This window comes from Montipora foliosa, chromosome 9, assembly GCF_036669935.1.
Source record: "Montipora foliosa isolate CH-2021 chromosome 9, ASM3666993v2, whole genome shotgun sequence".
NCBI classification, from domain to species: Eukaryota; Metazoa; Cnidaria; class Anthozoa; order Scleractinia; family Acroporidae; genus Montipora; species Montipora foliosa.
Genome location: NC_090877.1, coordinates 25413233 through 25433528, shown reverse-complemented (window position 1 = coordinate 25433528; position 20296 = coordinate 25413233). Strand labels below are relative to the sequence as shown.

General features: G+C 36.2%; 1 protein-coding gene across 2 annotated transcripts; it reads right to left on the bottom strand.

The window, feature by feature from the left end:
• Positions 1–1295: 1295 nt before the first annotated feature.
• On the bottom strand, positions 1296–20258 carry LOC137971069 (ER lumen protein-retaining receptor 2-like). Of its 2 annotated transcripts, XM_068817794.1 has the most exons (5): positions 20055–20258; positions 14950–15209; positions 9168–9221; positions 6419–6671; positions 1296–3362 (listed from the first exon to the last, which is right to left on the bottom strand). In XM_068817794.1, the coding sequence occupies exons 1-5, from the start codon at positions 20143–20145 to the stop codon at positions 3328–3330; spliced, it is 693 nt and encodes a 230-aa protein (XP_068673895.1). In that variant the 5' UTR covers positions 20146–20258; the 3' UTR covers positions 1296–3327. The 2 variants fall into 2 exon arrangements, with proteins under 2 accessions (XP_068673895.1, XP_068673896.1); XM_068817795.1 differs by lacking the exon at positions 9168–9221 and having other exon boundaries at positions 20055–20257.
• Between the last annotated feature and the right edge of the window lie 38 nt (positions 20259–20296).

The window sequence follows — 20296 nt, the reverse complement described above, 5'->3', positions numbered from 1 at the left end:
CAAATGGCCTGAATCAATATAAAATTAAGAACTCTGATGTCACAACTGTTTGACCACAATAAAATGTGGGATTTTACTTTTCTTGTTCTGGGAATTAAAGATACATAAAAGCTCCAAATCTCTTGACTGAGCCTGGTACACTTTCCTCTAAACAACATTAAGTACCTTTCATGTCATGAAAGTTAAAAATAAAACAGCCCATTCCCGAGTAGATGTTTGTGTCTGTTTCAAAACGAAACTTAGAATGACCATTCAAATGAAAATGCATTACCTATTGCACATATACCTCATTTCCATTTGAATGGACTTGCCCCGAGACTTGTGCTCCTGCTAACAGCAACTCAGAAATGAGCATTTGGAAAAAACTGCACAGTTTTCAGAGTTTTTAAATTACCCTTTCCAATGAAAGCAAGGGAAAACAGCATAATGAGCTAATCACAATAAGAAGCTATTAAATTAGTATGGTCAATCAAATGGTGATGAGTGAACTTCAGGAATTATTTAACGCATGTTTATCCAAAATGAAATAATTTCCTGAGGCTTAGGCAAGGAATTTTATTTGATTTTGGACAAAACGCGAGTGAAATTATTCCCTAATTTAACGAGTGTACCATTTGATTAGCTATTAATACCATGGGTGACAATTTACGTTCATAAGACACCATTTTGGCACTGAAGAAAAGTTGCTATGGCAACATTGTAATTTCACACGTGAAATTATAAATTCACACCAACATTATAAATTTCACCGCAAAATTAAGGAGTAATTTGTCACCCATATTATTATTATTATTATTATTATTATTATTATTATTATTATTATTATTATTATTATTATTATTATTATTATTATTATTATACGTGCAACCTCCTTGAAGTATACAAATGATTTGAGAATGGACTTATCTAGGTCAATATCACTACTGGTTATGCCTCTTGCAGATTGAAAGAGAGGCACAAGACAACAAATCACAGCAACAGGAATTGCATAATTACTTCCTACATGTACACATCAACTATTGTAATGAAGTTCACATAATAAAATTATTTTGTCAGAGAAAGCTAAACATCAAGGAACAAAATAATGGTCAAGTGGTCAAGTTTGTGTCATTTGCAAGAAATGCAAATGGCAACATAGGCAAAAGTTTGGCTAGTTTACTGCTTTCACAGGATTCTTGCCTTCATGCATTAAAATTCTAGGAGCAGTCGCAGGCATTTGAAGAGCTCCAGCTAACTTTAACAACATAATGAATCATATAAATCCACACACACAAACACCTTGTCTCCTTCCATGATGACTATAAATTTATCTTTGCTGTTTTATTAGTTCACAAAAGCCACTCAATAGCTAGGAGATACCAAAACCAAAATAAGTTCATAAGAAGATATTACATGGCCGCGCAGAGATACTAAATTTCTCTAAATGAGTGTTGAAAAATATTTCAAATATTATATTAACACCAATGAAATACTAAATCATTTTACAAAAGGCATCGAAAGGCACAAGTTTTATACGTAACCATAGCAACAGTGATCTTTCAAATTTAACAATAACATGTTATTTTCACGTGAAAAGATATCAAGTTTTCGCATGAAAGCTCACTTGGTATTTCATTAGTGTTTACATAATAAAAAAAATATGAATAACCAGAGATACAAAATTTTTCAGAATGGACCTCAAGTTGATTATGAGCATAACGACACCATCATGACATGACAATGATCAGTACTGTAAGTGCACATTAGCTCTGCCATAACCTTGATGAAAGCACTTAGGATTAACTTGCATTACCAGGTAGTTACTTTTATGGTATTGTGCTCAATTTACACATGGGAACTAAGAAAAGCACTTCACCATCAAAGCTACTGTACTTTCTCAGGTCTTGAGCTGAGTATAACTGATAAATTGCTATGAATTAAAAAAAATGTCAGAAGAACAATGGAATACACGTATGATGGCTGTGCATCAACATAATAATTATTATTGTCTTGACTATTATGTTACTGTTAAGTTCATCATTTTTTTTATATTGCGGCCCTTTAGAGAGGATTAGTTGCAGTGTTATCATATGGTACATTCAGGTGCCTTTTGACTCCAAAGCATACTTTGGACCTGGATAAACTTCAACAAAGGTCCACATTCTCCCTTCTGCTTTTGAAAATTTGCTCAAGGGGGCATTTGATGGATTGCAAAACAGTGAAAGTATTTCACTTACAATGAAGCAAAACATTGACTTTCAGGACCCAAGTTGTAAAGGATCAAATAGTAATGCAGTTGACCAAAACAGAGATTTGATAAGGACATAAACATGCAAAATAATACTTAGTAAATTAACCTTTTCAGTACCTGGACAATGTTTACAGCAACAGAAGGAAAACTCCACATTGTCAAGAATAAAATGCCAAAGGTTAAGGACGGTGCCTACTAATTCAAAGGTATTTTTGCCCACTTTACTGAATATGCGGGAAAAGCAGATCTTAACAAGTGTTATTGAAATCCAAAAAGAAAATTGGGGGTAACCATGCATAATTAATCAACAATCTTTGTAAAAAGCTTTAAAATACAAAGCAATGTATGGTGTTCTTTGCCAAATTGAAGCTTGATTATCTCTGAAAAATGCATGGTTACCCCCAATTTGATACCAAGAGCATTTGCTAAGTTCTGCTTTCTCCGCATAAATTTAAACCGTGCAAAAATATTCCTGCATTAGTAAGCAATACCAATAGGAAATCCGAGTATCTGGAGATACACAGAACGTATGCACAATAACAATAGTAGGCACTGTCCTTAATTTCTTTAGAAGTGATCTACACGTATATTAACTAAAGTTGTATATGCCGAAGTTCAAGAAATTCGTTATTATTATTTTTACTATTGTTACTAAACTATTGGGTAACCAAAAGTCCAGGACCTCTAAGTCTTCTGGTCAAACCAAGAAAAACTTTGAGACAAACTCACAATAATATTGTAAACCACCTTTGGGAAACTTAATTATTGTTTTATAGTCTACAATATACAAAATAATGTGGATTAGGAATAATTCTACTGACACCAAAATTCTTGGTCTGGCAATTACATACAAACAAACAATAAGATAACAATCTTTTGATAACAAAAATCATTATATTAGCAAATACCAAGTTAAATATACTAAACCTACAAGTAGCTGTAATAAATCTTATTAAGATGGTAAAATGCTTCAACAAGTAACTCATCGAATAAAAGCTGGCGATGATCCCAAAGATTAAAGATGTATCGGACAGCAACTTGGATCTCACCATCATTAAATTATTTGTCTTCATCATGGTATTTCTGTTCTTGCTGTTTTAAGCTGGTAACTTCAAGGCCTTCCCCTTAAGAACTGAAAAATTACACAATTCTGTCAGCCACCAGATATTAAATCATACTCAGAGTCTGTACAGTGCGATGCACCTTACCGTGGCCACCTAACAGAGTTTTTTAAAACTTATACACCAATCAGGGTGAGCAAATTTGATTGAAAGTCACCCCTCCTTGCAAAGTTCGCATGGTTGTTGTTGAACACCGTTGAATGGGTTGTTTGAGATGAGGTATTTCACGTAATTGTCAAATGTGAAAGTTTGTTGGGTGGCCACAGTAAGGCGCGTCGCACTGTAAAACAAAGTGCTGCCATTGATTTGGCAGCTGCAAATGGTTAGTCGTTCTAGTCTTCAGATAAGGACTATACACCGTTGCCCTGTTGCCCAACCTTTGTTCATACATGTACAATGAGAAGTATCATTTTGGGACATAAAAACACACTTGCTGTTAGACAGCGAGCAGTCCCTTCATAAATCAGCACAGCAGCCCGCTTTTCTGAGGCAGTCATAGTGTTTTGTCATGCAAACAAATAAAATGACTGAGGGAGGCTTGGGAAGAGAAGTATAAGAAGGGACTGCACCTGTTGCAGTAACCGATGTGTTCAGAATGACCAAATCTGTTAATCTAATTAGTGAACGTGATATGACAGATGGTTCCGCCTTTTTATTACTAACGTAAATAAACACTCAAAATAACTCCAGTAACGGTGTGGGAATATTTATAAATGTGCATGTCAAATTCAATCCACTAATTGGAAAGGAAACAACAGACAAACTACTATATTTAGTTTGAATTTAATGAGCGACACTCCAAAGAAGCCCAGTAAAAGAGCGGTAGAAAAGCTAAGCAGGGAGAGGCCTCAGATTTTTGCCAGATTTGTAGAATAAAAAATGTTAAATTGAATGTTGCAGTGTTTTGGCAAGTTTCGATGGCGTGATGTTTGTCCACAACAAACTCTTGCTTAGAACAGTCAACTTGTCAATCAAAGTCTGAAGTCAGAAGACAGAGCTTGTTCTGCAGAAATAATGACTCAATACTTGTTTGAAGCCATTTCCTTTAACAAATTCCCTTTCTTCTCGAAGGCAACTACACATAGATATCTGGACTTTTCAGTGATGCTGCAATGAGGAACGATTACCATGATCGGAAGGCGTTTGATTTCGGTGACCCATAGACAAAGCCCTCACAAATAATGGTCTTGCCTAAATCAGTTGGTAGCAACTTAGCCATAACATACTTGCCCGATAGGAGAGCTTTGAACGAAAGTTTCTGCTCTTGTTTGTGTTCTTCCGCAAAAGCCACATCGTGCTTAAAGAAGCACAATCTTACAAGAAGTAATTAACTCGTCAAAAAAATCTGACAACGGTGCACTGTCAATGGACCAATCTGAATTTCCTGTTGGGAAATTCTGAACGCGTCGGTTACTGAAACGGGTGCAGTCCTTTCTTACACTTCTCTTTTCAAGCCTCCCTCGGTCATTTTATTTGTTTGTGTGACAAAACACGACTGCCTCAGAAAAGCGGGCCACTCTGCTGATTTACGAAGGGACTGCTCGCAGTCCAACTTGCTGTTTGCAAAGAGTAGGGCATGCAGTTCTCCTGTGTTATAGTCCAGTATGGTTGACCATGCCATGTACATGTACACTGTCACCACTCTAATCTTGAGGGCCAAAAGTTGCAAAACTATGCATGGTTAATATTTTACCCTCATAAAATTACCGTTAACACCGGCGTATAAACCGCACCTTTTTGCTCAAAATTTTCGGATCAAATCAGTGACGCGGCTTATCTGCGAGAACATCTAGACACCATGCCCTAAATTTGCATAAATTAACAAGTTTAGCGAAAAGTTCTTAAGTCTGTATAGACCTGTGCAGCAAATTAATAAGAACTTCATAAAACTATAATACCACATTACGCATTGATCATTGCTTTTGCGAGTTTGGTGGCTCCTAAAAGAGCTGTTTTTGTTTGAGCTTACACAATGATTAAACCTCCGTTAAAAGATCTTTTAACCGGTTTAACATTGCCTTTCTTGAGCAGGTGAACTTCACTCAGCAGGGAATCTCCATTCCACCACAAAGTTGTTTACAATGTCAATGATGGCCGCTAACTTCGACAGAAATCGATCCACCACGAGCGAGAATGCCTGGTTACTAAGCTAAAAACGAACCGAAATGTTTGTCAGGTGTTGTTGCATGTAAATTCTAATGAGAAATGGGCAGGAATGAAAAATACTGGATTAAAAATGCCAGAGAAAGATCAAATTTATGTCCTAGTCGGATTTTCATACTATCAGAGAGTCAAAATTATAGGTAAGAGTTTTAGTATTCTCTGTTTATTTGTTAGTGAGTTAATACGCTTTTGATTTATTTTAATTTTTTTCAATTTTTTTTTCCAAAATCTAAGTTGCTAAACTCGGGGTGCGGCTTATCTGCGAGTGTGGCTTATATGCCGGTGTTTACAGTAATATGCAAGTACAAGTAAATCCCTATCACAAGTGTTCATCAGAGAACAAGGATGTAGAATTTCCACCTGCTTCTTTGACTAGAAATTAGTAGTCTTATACAGTACATGCAATGATCTTTCCAGTTGAATAACAGGTTTTCAAATTAAGAGTTTTCAAAAACGTACACAAGCATCTTTCAGGGAATGTTTCTTTCATAGTCTATCATGATACTGATTAATGAATAATCAATCATTTCATATTAAAAAATAATCGTTCTAACTTTTTCACAGTAATGGCTCCTTAAGTGCTACTTAATTAAGTTACGGCCGGTTTAGGTGTCAATGGGTTAATAATAAGAAAAAAATCATTGTCCACAGTTCACAAATCTCTTTCAATAACCTTGCTATTTATCATTTTATGCATAGGTACGGGTATTTACATGTATGTTCCCCACTTGAAAAGGATTATGAAAAAGAAATAATTGAAAATGATCTGAATTCTCCAAACAAGACTGAAAAATCTCAAGTGGGATTGATCTACATGTAAAAATTGCATGTCACTGTGATTGCGACAATCATACTCCGTCAAACTACAACGTAACTCAAAACAAGTTAGGGAAACTAACATTACCTTTAGTGATATATAGATAGAAGAAGTCACAGTAAAGAGCTGTTTGAACACATCCAGCAATAATGGCAATAAAATCATAGAATCCCTCATAGTAGTAACGATATATCCAGTTAACAATGTAAAGTGCACGATAGGCACCCAAAGCAAACAGGTAATGGCTGGTGATACTTTCAGCTTCACCAGTCTTAGAGATCATAAACAGCTGTGGCAAGATGGCTACTGACTCAAGGTAGATGGAGAAAGTCCACAGAATCTGAAAAAAAAACAAAGGGTTTTGATTATCAACTAGGTAGCACACTACATAATGTACATTTGGCTTTATCCATAAAAATCCCGACAACAGGCCAAAGTAATTCATATTTAAAACAGTTACTGGAACGAGCATTAAAATTAATGGAGGCTGAAGCAAGGGAAATGTTTGCACCCAACCACTAAAATTATTTGTTAGCCTGATCACATTGGTGAAAAAATTATAGTTACACTGTTATTTTCTAAATTTTCTGTGAAGTAATTTTCAAAATTCAGAAAATACAGTGTACGTGTCACATCGCATTTTGGTTCTCAGCTGAGTTTGCAGGAGATTGGTTCCGAGTCTGGTATGTGTCATCAGTCGGAGGAGCAATTTTCACAGAGAGATCCTGAGAAAGGAAAGAGAGGAGGAAAAGTTTGTCTAGAATGTGCCCGATAAACTTGTTGCTGTGAACTGCTGTAATGTTGCGGATCCTTCTTAACACATTTGTGCACATCAACCTTCCTTTGGTCATTCTCAACCCGAGATGATTAACAGCAAAAGAAATGGGTTGATTTCATCAAAGCAAAACTGGCCAAATAGCAACCAACAAAGCACTCTGCAGTGTGCTCAGTGCACTTTAATCCAGACGACTATGTAGCGCAAGCATTAAGCAAGTTTCCGTGCCAAGATTAAAAAGGTTAAAGATTGGAGTTTTTGTCTTACTGACAGTTCATGCAGTGGATGTTGACGTACATGTATACCAGGTCATAATTATCAGAGTCCTTGGACTCACAAAATAATGTAAATTTTCACTGATTTTATATGATTTCTGTGTATGAAGACAAAATTAAAGTGATGAAGTCAAGTTGACTGCACAAGCATCTCAAAAGCGAAGCAGCGGGCTTCCCCTGCTGAAGTCACAAATACATTCTCCTTCCACGTGGCCATGAACCAGCACATGATAAATTCAAACCTTCACAGATTTGCGAGGATTCAATAGATTTACAATTCCTTTTTAATCTTCACCAAATTATGCATGAGGGGCACTTTAAGTTGCAGATACTTTGCATCTAATTTCTCTACATGAGCCTCAATAACACATACATGTATGTATGGTTGTTCCAGTCCAATCATGAGAACACAAAAAACTATTGGGTGAGTAAAACAGCTTACAGTGTAGATATCAATAATTATTATTATCAGCTGGGCCTGTCTCAGATGTACAATAATTAGGTTTGGTTGCATACGTTTTTTTAAGATTGTGAAAGGCATTCAGAATTATTTATAATTACTTAAATTTAAAATTAATTATTTTTTCATCACTTGGGTATCCTAAAAAATCAAATAAGCTCACAGGGTGATTTAACACTAACTCAGATTAATTATTATTATTGTTGTTCTGCTACAGGTGAACCAGGTTAGAATTACATGTGTACATTTTGAGTTTATTTTTTATCCGAGCCTCTATTAGTCACAGGGAGCAATCTAAAACAAACTTAACATGTAAGGGTGAGAGAGAGTATCATTTTTTCGGTTTAGAAGGGATTTATTTAGAGTCAAAGAGAGGATTATTTGAGGTTGCTCCACCAAACATGACACACAAAAAAGAATCTCAAGAAGAAATCTGTAAGTCTCACTTTCAGGAGTGAATGGGTTAATGAGTCCAATTTACGGGAAAAAACTAGCTGACTTTTGAGTGAAGTACATGTAGTTGACACTGAATAAGGACAATGTGTTCCGTGATTAGGGCATTGGATTTGCAAGCAGTTCCCTTGTGTTTAAATCTAGCTCTGACCACTGCCTGGATTATGAATTAGGAGCTCCTAAATTAGCTTAAATTCTACAATGTTAATAGAAAACTATCAGTTGGGGATCTTAACCATGTTATGTTTCACTCTAGTTGTTATGCTCAGATTATAAAAGTGTACTACTAGTACATGTACTTCTATAAACAAGGCATTTACACTTTTATTTACTCTTGGATGAGTAGATAGCCAGTTGTAATTTGATGCAACTGTAACTATTTACACACTTGAGTACATGTAGTGAATTTAGAACATAGCTTGAAATGGAGCAGTTATAATAATTATTACTTTGTCCAGGCAATTAAAGTAAGCATCAAAGAAGCCAGAAAAAATACAGGGCTTTGATTATTTAGTCAAATCAAGATGCTCTTGTCAAAACTGATAATCCATTAAAGCCTAAATTCTTTTCAAGCTTCTTTCATGAAGTGGTTCAATTATCTTGAGACTCAAACAAAGTTTTTATCATTGCTGTTATCATTACAAGTATTAATGGACAGAAATTGGACAGAAGGAATTGGTCATAATTATATTTTTCTCTAGACAAGAGTGAACGTATGCTGTTAACCCATTGACCCATCAGGCTCTCTAGGACGCCACCAGTTGATGAGTAAAAATATAATCATCTGGCGTTAGACAGAGTAAAATCTGTTAAGTTTCACTCGCTGGAGTCAATGGGTTAAGGAGTAAGGCAAGACAAGTCGAATAAACTTGCCTCAACAGCAACTTGTAATGGGGTGTGAAGAAGAAATTTTTGTCCTGATTGATACTGAAACAAATAAATACATGAAAATACAAAATCAAAATGTTTGTTTGTACAAAATTAATAGTCTGAAAAACAGCTGTTTGGTAAAGAATCAAGCCACCTGATACTAGAAATTTTGTTCCATTTTGTTTCATCGAGGCTTATTAATCAGTGCTCGACATTGCAAATGCTGAGCTCGCCAATGCGACTGGATTTATTCACTGGCAACTACCGTAAAAACTTGTGTACAAGCTGCACTTTTTTGCCGAAATATTGGGCTCAAAATCTTGTGTGCAGCTTATATACCAGACCACTGCTTTGTGCTTTCAGAGGGAGTAATCTGGCTGGTATGGGGTCACAAATAACACTACAACCCAAGTTCAGTAAATAAACATTAAACATATGCTTTGGCCGATCACTAAAAACATCAACTCTCCACCGCTTGTGAGAAAATACAGTGGGAGAACTCACGAGGCAAATGTTTGTCCACGGGGCTGTTAAACTCTTGTCTGGCAACAACTTTTTTCTCACATCAATGGTTTCCATATGTCTTTACAGTCTTTATAAACATGACCTACACGCACAGCTGATGTCTAAGTTGTTTTCCAAGCATGACTTGGTCCAGACTTCCTTCAGTAAATGACTGCGTGGTTACTCAGCAAACGTTTTGTATCGCTTCCTGCACTTTATTGTCACTCAAAGTTAGCAGTTTTTATTTCAACTTTGGGATTAAACAATGAAGGCAAGTGTTGTCAGGCTAAAGAATTAGAGAAATCAATTAAAGCTACACTGTAAGCTTTTAAAAGGTATTTTAAGAGTTGAATAACTTCTTAAGGTCGCTGCAAATACACAGCATCAGAAGTTGGCAAACAAACAAAAGTTTTAAACTTTTTCTCAAAATCGTGCTTGAAATATGGGAGCGTGGCACATGAGTTTTTAGGGTAACTTTCTACCCTTAGTCGCCAGCCTGGCCGCTAAGATATTATTACTATATTATTATTATTATTATTATTATTATTTTATTTTTTATGAATGTCCAATAGCAAACAATACTACACGCTTCAATGCATGCAGCCTTTGAAAACAGTGTTTATGTATCCTTAAGGAAACGCAAACTGAAATCTACATCATTCAAGACATTAACTTCATTCCAGAAGTGACATCCAAGATTTTTTTCAAAAAGGTTAATTTTATATGGAAAGTGTACATGTTGTAGTTCAATTTGCACTTTGGTACAATTAATTTTGTTTTTGAACTGGTACAATTTTAATTGTTCTGGTGCAAAAACAGTGAAAATAGTTTAATGTTTGTTGAACACAAAGAACACACTTCATTGATAACATTTGTTTGCCATTCATTTACTTAGTTCAAGAGGTTACTGATATAAGGTTTATACCGTATATAAGGAAATAGCAAGACTTGTTGGAAATACTTAACAGTCTGGTTTGACCAAGAATAACATGAGTGGTTTTAAGCACTAATTTACACAATTTAAGCCTAAACACTTGTTCTAGAATGGTTAGCTTTTATTTACAGTCATGATGTACTAAACATAAACATTAAGAATTTATTTTAAAGCCTGTTCATTTAGTGTATGCGGTGACAAGGGCTAAGGATTGCTTTTTGGCTTATCATCAAGTTACCGTGAGTGTACCAGTCCTGCTGGTGGTTTGGATTAGTTCTATCATGTTGTGTGTACAATTCATTTTGCAGACTATAACAGGAATACATGAATTATGTCACTGTTTCAATAAGACAAGAAATAAAGTGCAGAAATCTTACAATTTAATTTTGCTATTTGTCAGTAAATTATTAAAATAGCATTTTGAGATTAGTGTCTTGTAGCAATTTGTTTTGTTTTTCCATATCAAGATATCTCAATGAGTAGTATAGGGGAAACTTAGCACCAATCAGCAGTTTTTCATCTATAGCCCACTTGCTTTTTTGCATGCTGCTGTAAAAGATGCTTTGGTAGAGAAATCTAGTTTCTTGTCTACTTTGTTTATTTTTATTGCCACCATGTCCGAGATCTTAAATCTCGGTTGTTTTTGTGCTTGGTTTCTTGTTTGCTGGTGATAGTCTTCTGCTGTTCGTGCAATGGACATACACTTACGAACAACTTTACAAGTCGAACGCTTACTTCTGAATAGTTGTCATTCTCCCATTTACTTGTGATTTGACGTCCTATACATGTATGTGCTGTTCTTTGGTGTGCTAAGACTAAGAGTGTCGTAGAGGTTACTCTTTGGGATAACAGTTTTTCTGTCAGGTGTTTGCAGTTTTCGGAGCAACTTCAGAATACCCCGCCACAGCTAACGACTATTGTTTCCCCTATGCAGCATCTTTTGAAGAACGAGACTAAATACAATAGAGCCTATTCTTATTCAATGGAATGCAAATAAGTGGCGGGGTATTCTGAAGTTTAGCCCAGTTTTCCTTGGTGGTATGTCCATTTCTTTCTTTGCAATGTCTTTAGTTGTGACTGAGATAGTTTGCCTTCCGTTTCTCTTGAATCACTACTCGATTTTTCACTTTGAATTTTCAAGAATTCCATTGCTTCATTGTAAAATTGATCTTCGATAAACATGGTTAGTTGCGATGTATTTCGCTTCTGCTTTTGCTTAAAATCATGTAATCTTTGATAAAATATTTTGTGTGATACGCACTGCATTGTCGAGCTGTTTTCTTCCAACGAAACTTGTGAAGTCTAAATGTGAATAAATTGAAGTTTGGACCGAGAGTGGCCTGGGATGAATAATAAAATATTTGGACAGAGAGTGGCCTGGGATGAATATTAAAATATTTAATTATAAATTATCATGGTAAGTTTGAATGATCTGCTTGTGTGGTCAAGTGGATAAGAGAGTGGACAACAGATCCAGAGGTAGGGAGTATACTGTGTAAAGTCTGTCATAGAGAGGGTGGGCATGAGGGTATGCAAGGAGGGGGCCACCTGCAAAATAAGGGGGGATAGAACTGTGAAAGAAAGGGGGGTTGGATAGAGGTGATGGGGAAGATGAGGGAGGAGTACGAAAGTAGAAGAAAAGAAAGAAATAACATGTTCTTTTTTAGACCCCCTAAAAACCACGCCCCTGTTTTTTAACTACACCCCCAAAAAAAGAAAATCCCTTTTTAAGACAGTTGATAAAAATAAATCAGTACAATTAAAATTGTACCAGTTCAATATATTTTGTACCAGTTCAATATATTCTGTACCAGTTCAGAAAAAATTGTGCCAAAGGAACAAATTGTACTACAACATACATACCGTAATTAATTTTGAATACAGTAAAAGCCTTTACAACTTTAAAATATGTAAACAAGCTAAAATAAGGCAATGGTCTCGTACTTGAGTATTCATCTGTCTGCCTCATGTTCACTTGGTATTAGAATTGGTTTCCAGTTTACGTACATGTACATGTACCATACCAAACTTAATTCTCAAAAATAATGTGAAAGAAATGAAATTGTTGTTCATGATGAATCGTGTTAATAAAATTTTAAAAATGTACCAGTGTCATAAATGTCGCAAAATTAATTGTTTTAATGCGTAAACAAGCGAAAATATAACTTAACAGCCAACGTTTCCGGATCATCGTGACACCATTCTCAAGGCATAGAGAATAAATTAATGACGAGAATTAGTGTTACCGGTATCTAGAATTAGCATTAGAACAAAGGCTGACAGGTTTCTCAAGTGAATACCTTTGTGCCAATCGAGTCTGTTGCACGTTGAGAGAAGGGTTTGCCAATTAAAAGCTTCTCCAAGGAACAAGAGACTGAAACAGTTGACTCAATCACAATTGAATTCATTAGCAATGCATGATTGATGTTGCAACTATTTTTATCCATCTCTGGCTGTCAAGGCCACTTTACCCGCTACGATTTTTGGCTTGCCCTTGCTTGCATTTTACCTTTTGTTGAAATGTATAAGCAGCCAAAGGGCCAAAACTTTTTGGCAACTAAAATAATTGAGCTGGCAACCCAATCTGAAAATGTAGGAGCTGGCCCCTAGGTTTTTTCCTGAAAGTCGAGCACTGTTAACAAACAAAACTTTTTGGAATCAATTTAACGTTTTTGTTGCTGCCAAGGAAATTATTTTCTTTATTCCAAAATTAATGTTAAGAATGGTTGACATCGACGTTTGAAAAACAAGAGTAATTAACAAAAACAAAGTGTGCAGCAAACACAAGGCCAAGAAATCTTTTAATGGTTAAGGTTTGTTAAAATTAACTGATTTACATCATTCTTTAAAAGAACTGTAATTAAGACCTGTGGTCTCTAGAGAGTTTTTTTATGCGTTTTAGCCACTTTGCACTGAAATTACATGTATCAACAATCTCTTATCATGGCTTCTGATAGGATGCGGAAAAAAATTAAAGATTATGCAGAAATTTTTGGCCATGTTATGCGGAAACATGCGTTGATTATGCGGAAATTACACCGGATTATGCGGAAACTTAAACAAGTTATAACTAATAATTAGGCCCGTCCAATGTATTTACATGCTTACGGTAAATCCGTAATCGAAATTGCAACCAATACAATCGCATTTGTGACTGAATTTTTGCCCTTTGTGATTAAATTACATGGAGGAGTCATCAATTTGCGACCAGCTTTCACCGTTGAAATAAAAGGGTTAGCAGTTGGGATTTTCCCGCAACTTTTGGTAAAATAAATAAAGCGATAAAAAATTATTTTGTTTCTCATCACGAATTTTGTTTCAATTTGGAGATAATGGAGCAAAATTGTAATACCTTAGGAGCGCGATCCATTCCCTCGATCATTGACTTAAAGGGCGTTTGATTCACCGTATTCCAGAATAAGAATACGTGAAGTGATGAGTTCAAAACGGTATGTCTGGCGTTTTGAAGCAACAAGGATAATGAAGATATGTTTAAAATAGCATTTTCGCAGGTGTTCGACATTTTTAATGTGAATCTCCGTAAAAACGAAGGATTTCTAACTTGTATTCCATGTAATCCTATTCCGGAATACGGTCAATCAAACGCGCCCTTAGTTTCTTATCAGTTACGTCATTTGCTGAAGTGTAACTGTTTCTCGTCCAATGGAAAGCATTGTAGGAACAAAAACTAGTGTCCAGGCTCATTGGCGAAAAAATGAGCGGAAACTGCTTACGATCTTTCTTACGAACTCTCATCTTGCGAACGAAATGGTGTGTTTTCTTCAATGTTCAGGAAAATAAGCATTTCAAAACAGTCAATTTCTTTGGCTTTTATGTTTTTGAGGATGTTAAGGAGCTGCTTTATCACTAATATCAGATATTTCTTCTGTTTTTTGCGGAAAATATTGGAATTATGCGGAAGATGCGGATTTCAGTGAATTATGCGGATCCGCATCGCCGCATCCTGTCAGATGCCATGTCTTATGAACAAAATTCCGGAAATTGGGTAAAATAAACCATAAACATTTTTTACCATTTTTACTCTCTTCTCTCACAACTTGGGAGTATAACTTAAGTGCTGTTTATTGCTAGGCACGCAATTTGGTCCTTTGACAAAGTACAAAGGAAGAGGACACTTAAATTAGTTTTTTTCTTAATATATGCTTTGTTTTCGGTCATTTATTTCGAAATGTATTGTTGTTTTCATTAGTATTACCAATTTTTGCTACATACAGTGTATCTTTATTACAGTGTTGTGTTGTTTAATAGTGGTTTAAATTAACACATTATTATGATCAGATAATGGTTAAAATAATTTAAGCTCACGTAACAGATACCCACACCTACCTCCAAAACTGAGAATTCATGGTTTACTAGGCAAGCCAATCCAGCCACAGGGATCAGTAAGAACTCAATCCTGAACGTATCATGATTGGAATCATAAGTGGCTTTAAATTTGACAAGCATCAAATAGATTGTAGCATAGGAGCACACCAAATAGATGATTTTCATAACAGTGTTGTAAACTGAGATGAATGTGAGAACCAAATCAATGTAGCGAGTGCTGAATACCAAAGCAAACAGGATTTGACTCTTCCCTGACAAACCTGAAAGGAAAAAAAATTGCATATTCTTATACATGTACACATCCGAATGATCAAGTTGTCAAAAGGACTTTAAGGTGGCTCAAAACAGTTTCCAACACATTCCAAGACTTAGATTTTGATGTGTCATTATAGCCACTCTTCATCAGTTGATGCTACAATCATGGTATCAAAAAACTGCCCAATCACTGGTGAACACGTTGGTATTATTTTTGTTACACAATAGGTTACCATAGCAATACTATGATCTGCTGAAAACACCCTTAATTTCAGCATTAAGCGCTTGTATTTAAAAAACGGCACGGTGAAATTTTTTCTTATAACAGAATTTTGATTAGCAGGATAAGATGTAACTTTTGGCAAAGTTTAAAAAAATTCTGTACATGGGGTTCAGAGGCACCTAACATTTTCGAAAAATTAAGACGGCTCTGAATCCCATTTACAGAATTTTTTTAAACTTTGCCAAAAGTTACATTGTATCCTGCTAATCAAAATTCTGTAATAAGAAAAAATTTCACCATGCCGTTTTTTAAATATAGTAGCTTAAAGCTGAAATTAAGGGTGTTTTTAGCAGGTCATAGTATTGCTATGGTAACGTATTGTATCACAAAAATAATACCAATGTGTTCGCTAGTGATTGGGCAGTATTTTGATACCACAATTGTACCATCAATTGATAAAGAGTAGTAATTATGACCCATCAAAAATCTACGTCTTGGAAAGTGCTGGAAACTGCTTTGAGCCACCTTAAGTACTTTGGAAGTACACAGATACATGTACATACATGTAACAAAGTAGGCAGTACAAGGCTCCATCAGGGTGAGACAATCAATCACCCTTTGGGCAAGATATAATTTCATCTTACTACCCCAGGTCTCTGAGGAGCTAAACCAAAATAGTTTTAGTTTGAATTATAAAACTCATTAATAATTCATGATCCTGTTACCCTATCAGGTCACCAATAAAACGTTGTGTACATGAGCTTTAAAACTAATAAACCACTCCTCATTACAATTCTCTACACAAAGCAAACCAATAAGACATAGCCTGTTTTTCTTGTATTCTATGTTCTTCTCTCACAATTTGAACCTTTGTTTGGGCTCCAGAGGGACACGGTTTTTTTGTGGAATGTTTTTGAAGCTTCTCAAAAAACTCACAGCACATGTTTTGTTGGGTCTAAAAACACTTGGCTACGCCTCGTGTTTTTAAACCCGATAAAACACTGCTGATCTCTTTCTAAACATTACTTACGGTAAATGCAAACATTCATGGCATGCTGTACTTGGCCAAAAAATTGTTCACCTTTCAAAGATCATCAGTCAAAAATAAACAACTAAAAGCATACTGTGTAGTAATATTTTATTCAAACACTATTACATGGCCTGCAAAGTAAACAAATTTGTCCCACTGTTCAGAATAACAAGGGCAAATAAATTACTGGAAGATTTCTTGATGAAGACAAGGATATCGTCATAAAATCGAGGAGAAACCCAAAGAGTTATTCAATGTTATCGGACAGTTCGCAAGATATGAATATTTCATTACAAGGTAAGCTTACGTTTATCATTATGAGATTTGACGTGAGAAGGGTTTTCAACAAACCTTTAAAGCTCGAATTGTGGACTTTTGAAAGCTCGCTAGAATTTTCATTCTTGCTCTCCTCCATTGTATTTCTCGTATAAATCTTATGCATTGATCTTCTTAAAGATTTGGCTGAGCAAAAACTGGACGTTTGAGGTGAGTTGCTCAGCCCAGAGCCGGTCATCACCATACTGGCTACAGCTGGCTAAAAATATGATTTAAAAGGATGATTTCGGGCCCTTAAAAAGAAAAGGTTTGTATTCTTTCACTTCCTCTCTCAAACTGTCTGCTGAACACTTATGTCAGAAGTTTGCACCAGAAGAAAAAAAACCAACAATGCCACACTCATGTTCAATAAACAATTGATGCTTGCCCTTGGGGCATTACCGGCGAAGAAAGCACTAGCTTAAAACGTCGTTCCACTAGCACCGGGCTGTCGGACAGCCTTTTTGTTGTGCCTTGCTCAATGACTTTTTCTAACAAAAAATGAAAACAACCCAACCAGAGATTTTCCCTAAATTGCAACCTTGAATATGAAGTGCAAACTGCCTTTTGGCTCTTTCCAATTTCATTCTGTTGTTAACCCATTTCACTCCTTAAGGCAACCCAGTTGAAGAGTAAAATCATGTGACATTAGACAGAGTAAAATCTGTTACTGTATGTCTCAGTCCAGTGCTCGACACTAACGCTAGTCCACTAGCCCAGGACTAGTCAAAATTCATGCTGGGCTAGTGAAAATGTGCTCAGACTCCTAGCCCCTAGACCAGTAGTTTAGTGAACAAAAAAAATCATTAACTTAAATGGCATGAACAGTTCTTTTTTGAAAGTGCTTTATCAGTAGTTAGTTTTTTTTCAGCTCGAGTATCAAATGTAAACTGCTATTCATATAGTGGATGTATCATAGTGATTGACTTGCAAAACAGACGCCATGTTGGGAATTCAATTACGTTTTCATTTCAATGTCAGTAAATAAAGAAGGGGCCTGGCTGAGAGCCATCAAAGCTGGATCCGCCATGGCTCAAGGGATTACAGAAGCCATTACATTAGCCATGAATGAGAAAGACCTGAATTGGAAAGGTAAAACTGTCTGCCTTGGAAAAGATAGAACTACTGTGATGGTTAGACGGCATGGTGGAATCTTTGGAATCCTAAACCAAGACATCCCAACCCTGGGAAGTATTCATTCCATTGCCCACAAACTTGAACTGGGATTACAAGACACACTTAAAGCTACAGTAATCCCCTCTTCTGAGAAGTAAACAAAATGTTGCAAGGCATGTGGAAATATTACAACACTTAGTATTCCTGCAAGGCGCTAAAGGAGTTAAAAGACCTGGCTGAATCAATGGACGAGAAGTCCTGCAAGTGCACAAAAGCTGATGGCTCCAGGTAAGTTCCCCATCCTGAAGTTCATGCACCTTTTGCTGGATGTCATTAAAGAAGTTCTTAAGGCATCTTTTCTTTTCCAAAGAGACGATGTGACTGTCTCAGCTGTACAACTTAAAAATTACACCCTCCGTGGATCGTTATATGCTATGAAACTCAGACCTGGTGAGCATGTCAGATCATTTTGTGTAGAGACAAAGAATGACAGCATGTTCGAAGGAATTCATCTCACCAGAGTGGATGGAGATACTACTTCCTATGAGACCATCAAATCAGAACTTATTTCATCTGTTAAGGAATACTTTAACAACACAAGAGATTTTCCAATTTCAAAGATGATACTGTCCTCTATGAAGCAGCAGATCTAAGCAACCCTGTGCTGTGGCCAGGGAAGAGGCAAGATCTTCTCATCTTTGGTGACAACAAGCTAACTGACATAGTACAACATTTTCAAGCTCTTTTCATGAGGCACAATTTTGAAGAGCAAGCCTGTCTGGATGAGTAGCTTGAACTAAGAATGTTGGTGTACAGATGGCCTGAGCTGAAGGAACAGAGTGTTCAGAACTTTTGGTCCCACATATTCACAGCTTATGGTAATGAATTTGTAAATATCCTTATGGTTGTTGAGCTGTGCTTAGTCATTCCTGTCCAGACTGCCTGTGCAAATAGGGGGAAAAACTGTTTGAACAGGATAACGACAGACCACAGATCAAGCCTGGGTGTGCCAACAATTAGTGCTCTGATGCACATTGTCATTAATGGCCCAAGCCATACGGAATATGATGCAACAAGAGCACTTGCAGGTTGGTTAACTTCAGGTGAGAGAAGGTGACCAAAATTTTGGAATTGCAACAAAATGGTTAGTTTCATCCAATCTTGAAAAGGTTTTGAATTTTCCTAATCCTCTTGTCAGTTGAAAAGTCCTTGAATTGTGTTTAAGTCCTTGAAAAGTACTTGATTTCTTTATTGATGTATAAGCTGTCTTAATAAAGAATTGAAAACTAACAAGAATAATAGAGCAACTTTTATTCCTTTCATTAATTTTCATTTTATCATACTGGTATATAAGTAATATTATGTCATACAACACGGGGTTGGGGAAGGAGCCTAGAGAACAGAAAACTGGTTTCCAAACCCTCTGGTACTCTTTTTTGGACCAGTGGCTTGACCTTTTGGGCTAGTGATTTATTTCAGTCACTAGCCCATTGCCTGGTGTCCAGCACTGCTCACTCACAGGAGTCAATGGCTTAATTATTGTACTGCTCTCATCCAATAGAGTTACTTTTTGTGATGTGTAATAACATGAATGCTGTGTGCATATGACCAGCAGCTAGTGCAGCTTTTGATTTTACTTGCTGATTGTTACTACGTCCAACAAACCGGCTGTAAGCATATGTGAAAGCAAGGCCGACAATATGTTAAAGAGTATAAGATACGTCACGGTATTTGATCATCAACACAGCTCAGTTAATCAGCAAAATTAAAGAGTGATTGAAAATCTCAAACATAAATTTCATCCAAAAACATTCATGCAGGAAACACAAATTCGAGATATATTCTGTAGCACCATGCTTTGCACAACAGCTCGAAAAACTCCCTTCAAGTGGATCAACGGTTGATCTCCTTACGACTAGCAAACTGGAGATGTTCCACGTGTACAAAATTCAGACAACGGATCGATTCAATGGTTGAGTTTAGAAATTTAGGCCACCAAAACCAAAAGAAAACCTCAAGTATTGATGACGGAAACCCAATTATACATATAAAGTTGAAATGATCCTCTATATAAATATTCAGAAAGAGACATTCAGGGCTTAACTAGGGGGACGTGAACTGGTACGTTAAGATCATCAGGTTAACACTGTAAAAGGAAAAACTCACCGGCGCAAGATCTTGTTTTCCATATTTTCCATAGCAGGACCAGTATAGCAAGAAGATGTGAGAGATCTCCTACTAATCTGAAAAGATTCATTGTGTTCGCATGCGATGCAAAGTTCCAGATGGAAAATAAACCTCAAACACAAGGAAATCTGGTGTTGTGAGCAGTTGTCTTTGATTCAGTCGCAGGCCTCTCAAATAAATGCCCGCCACGTCGGCAGCTCTACATACGGGAGCTTCAATTT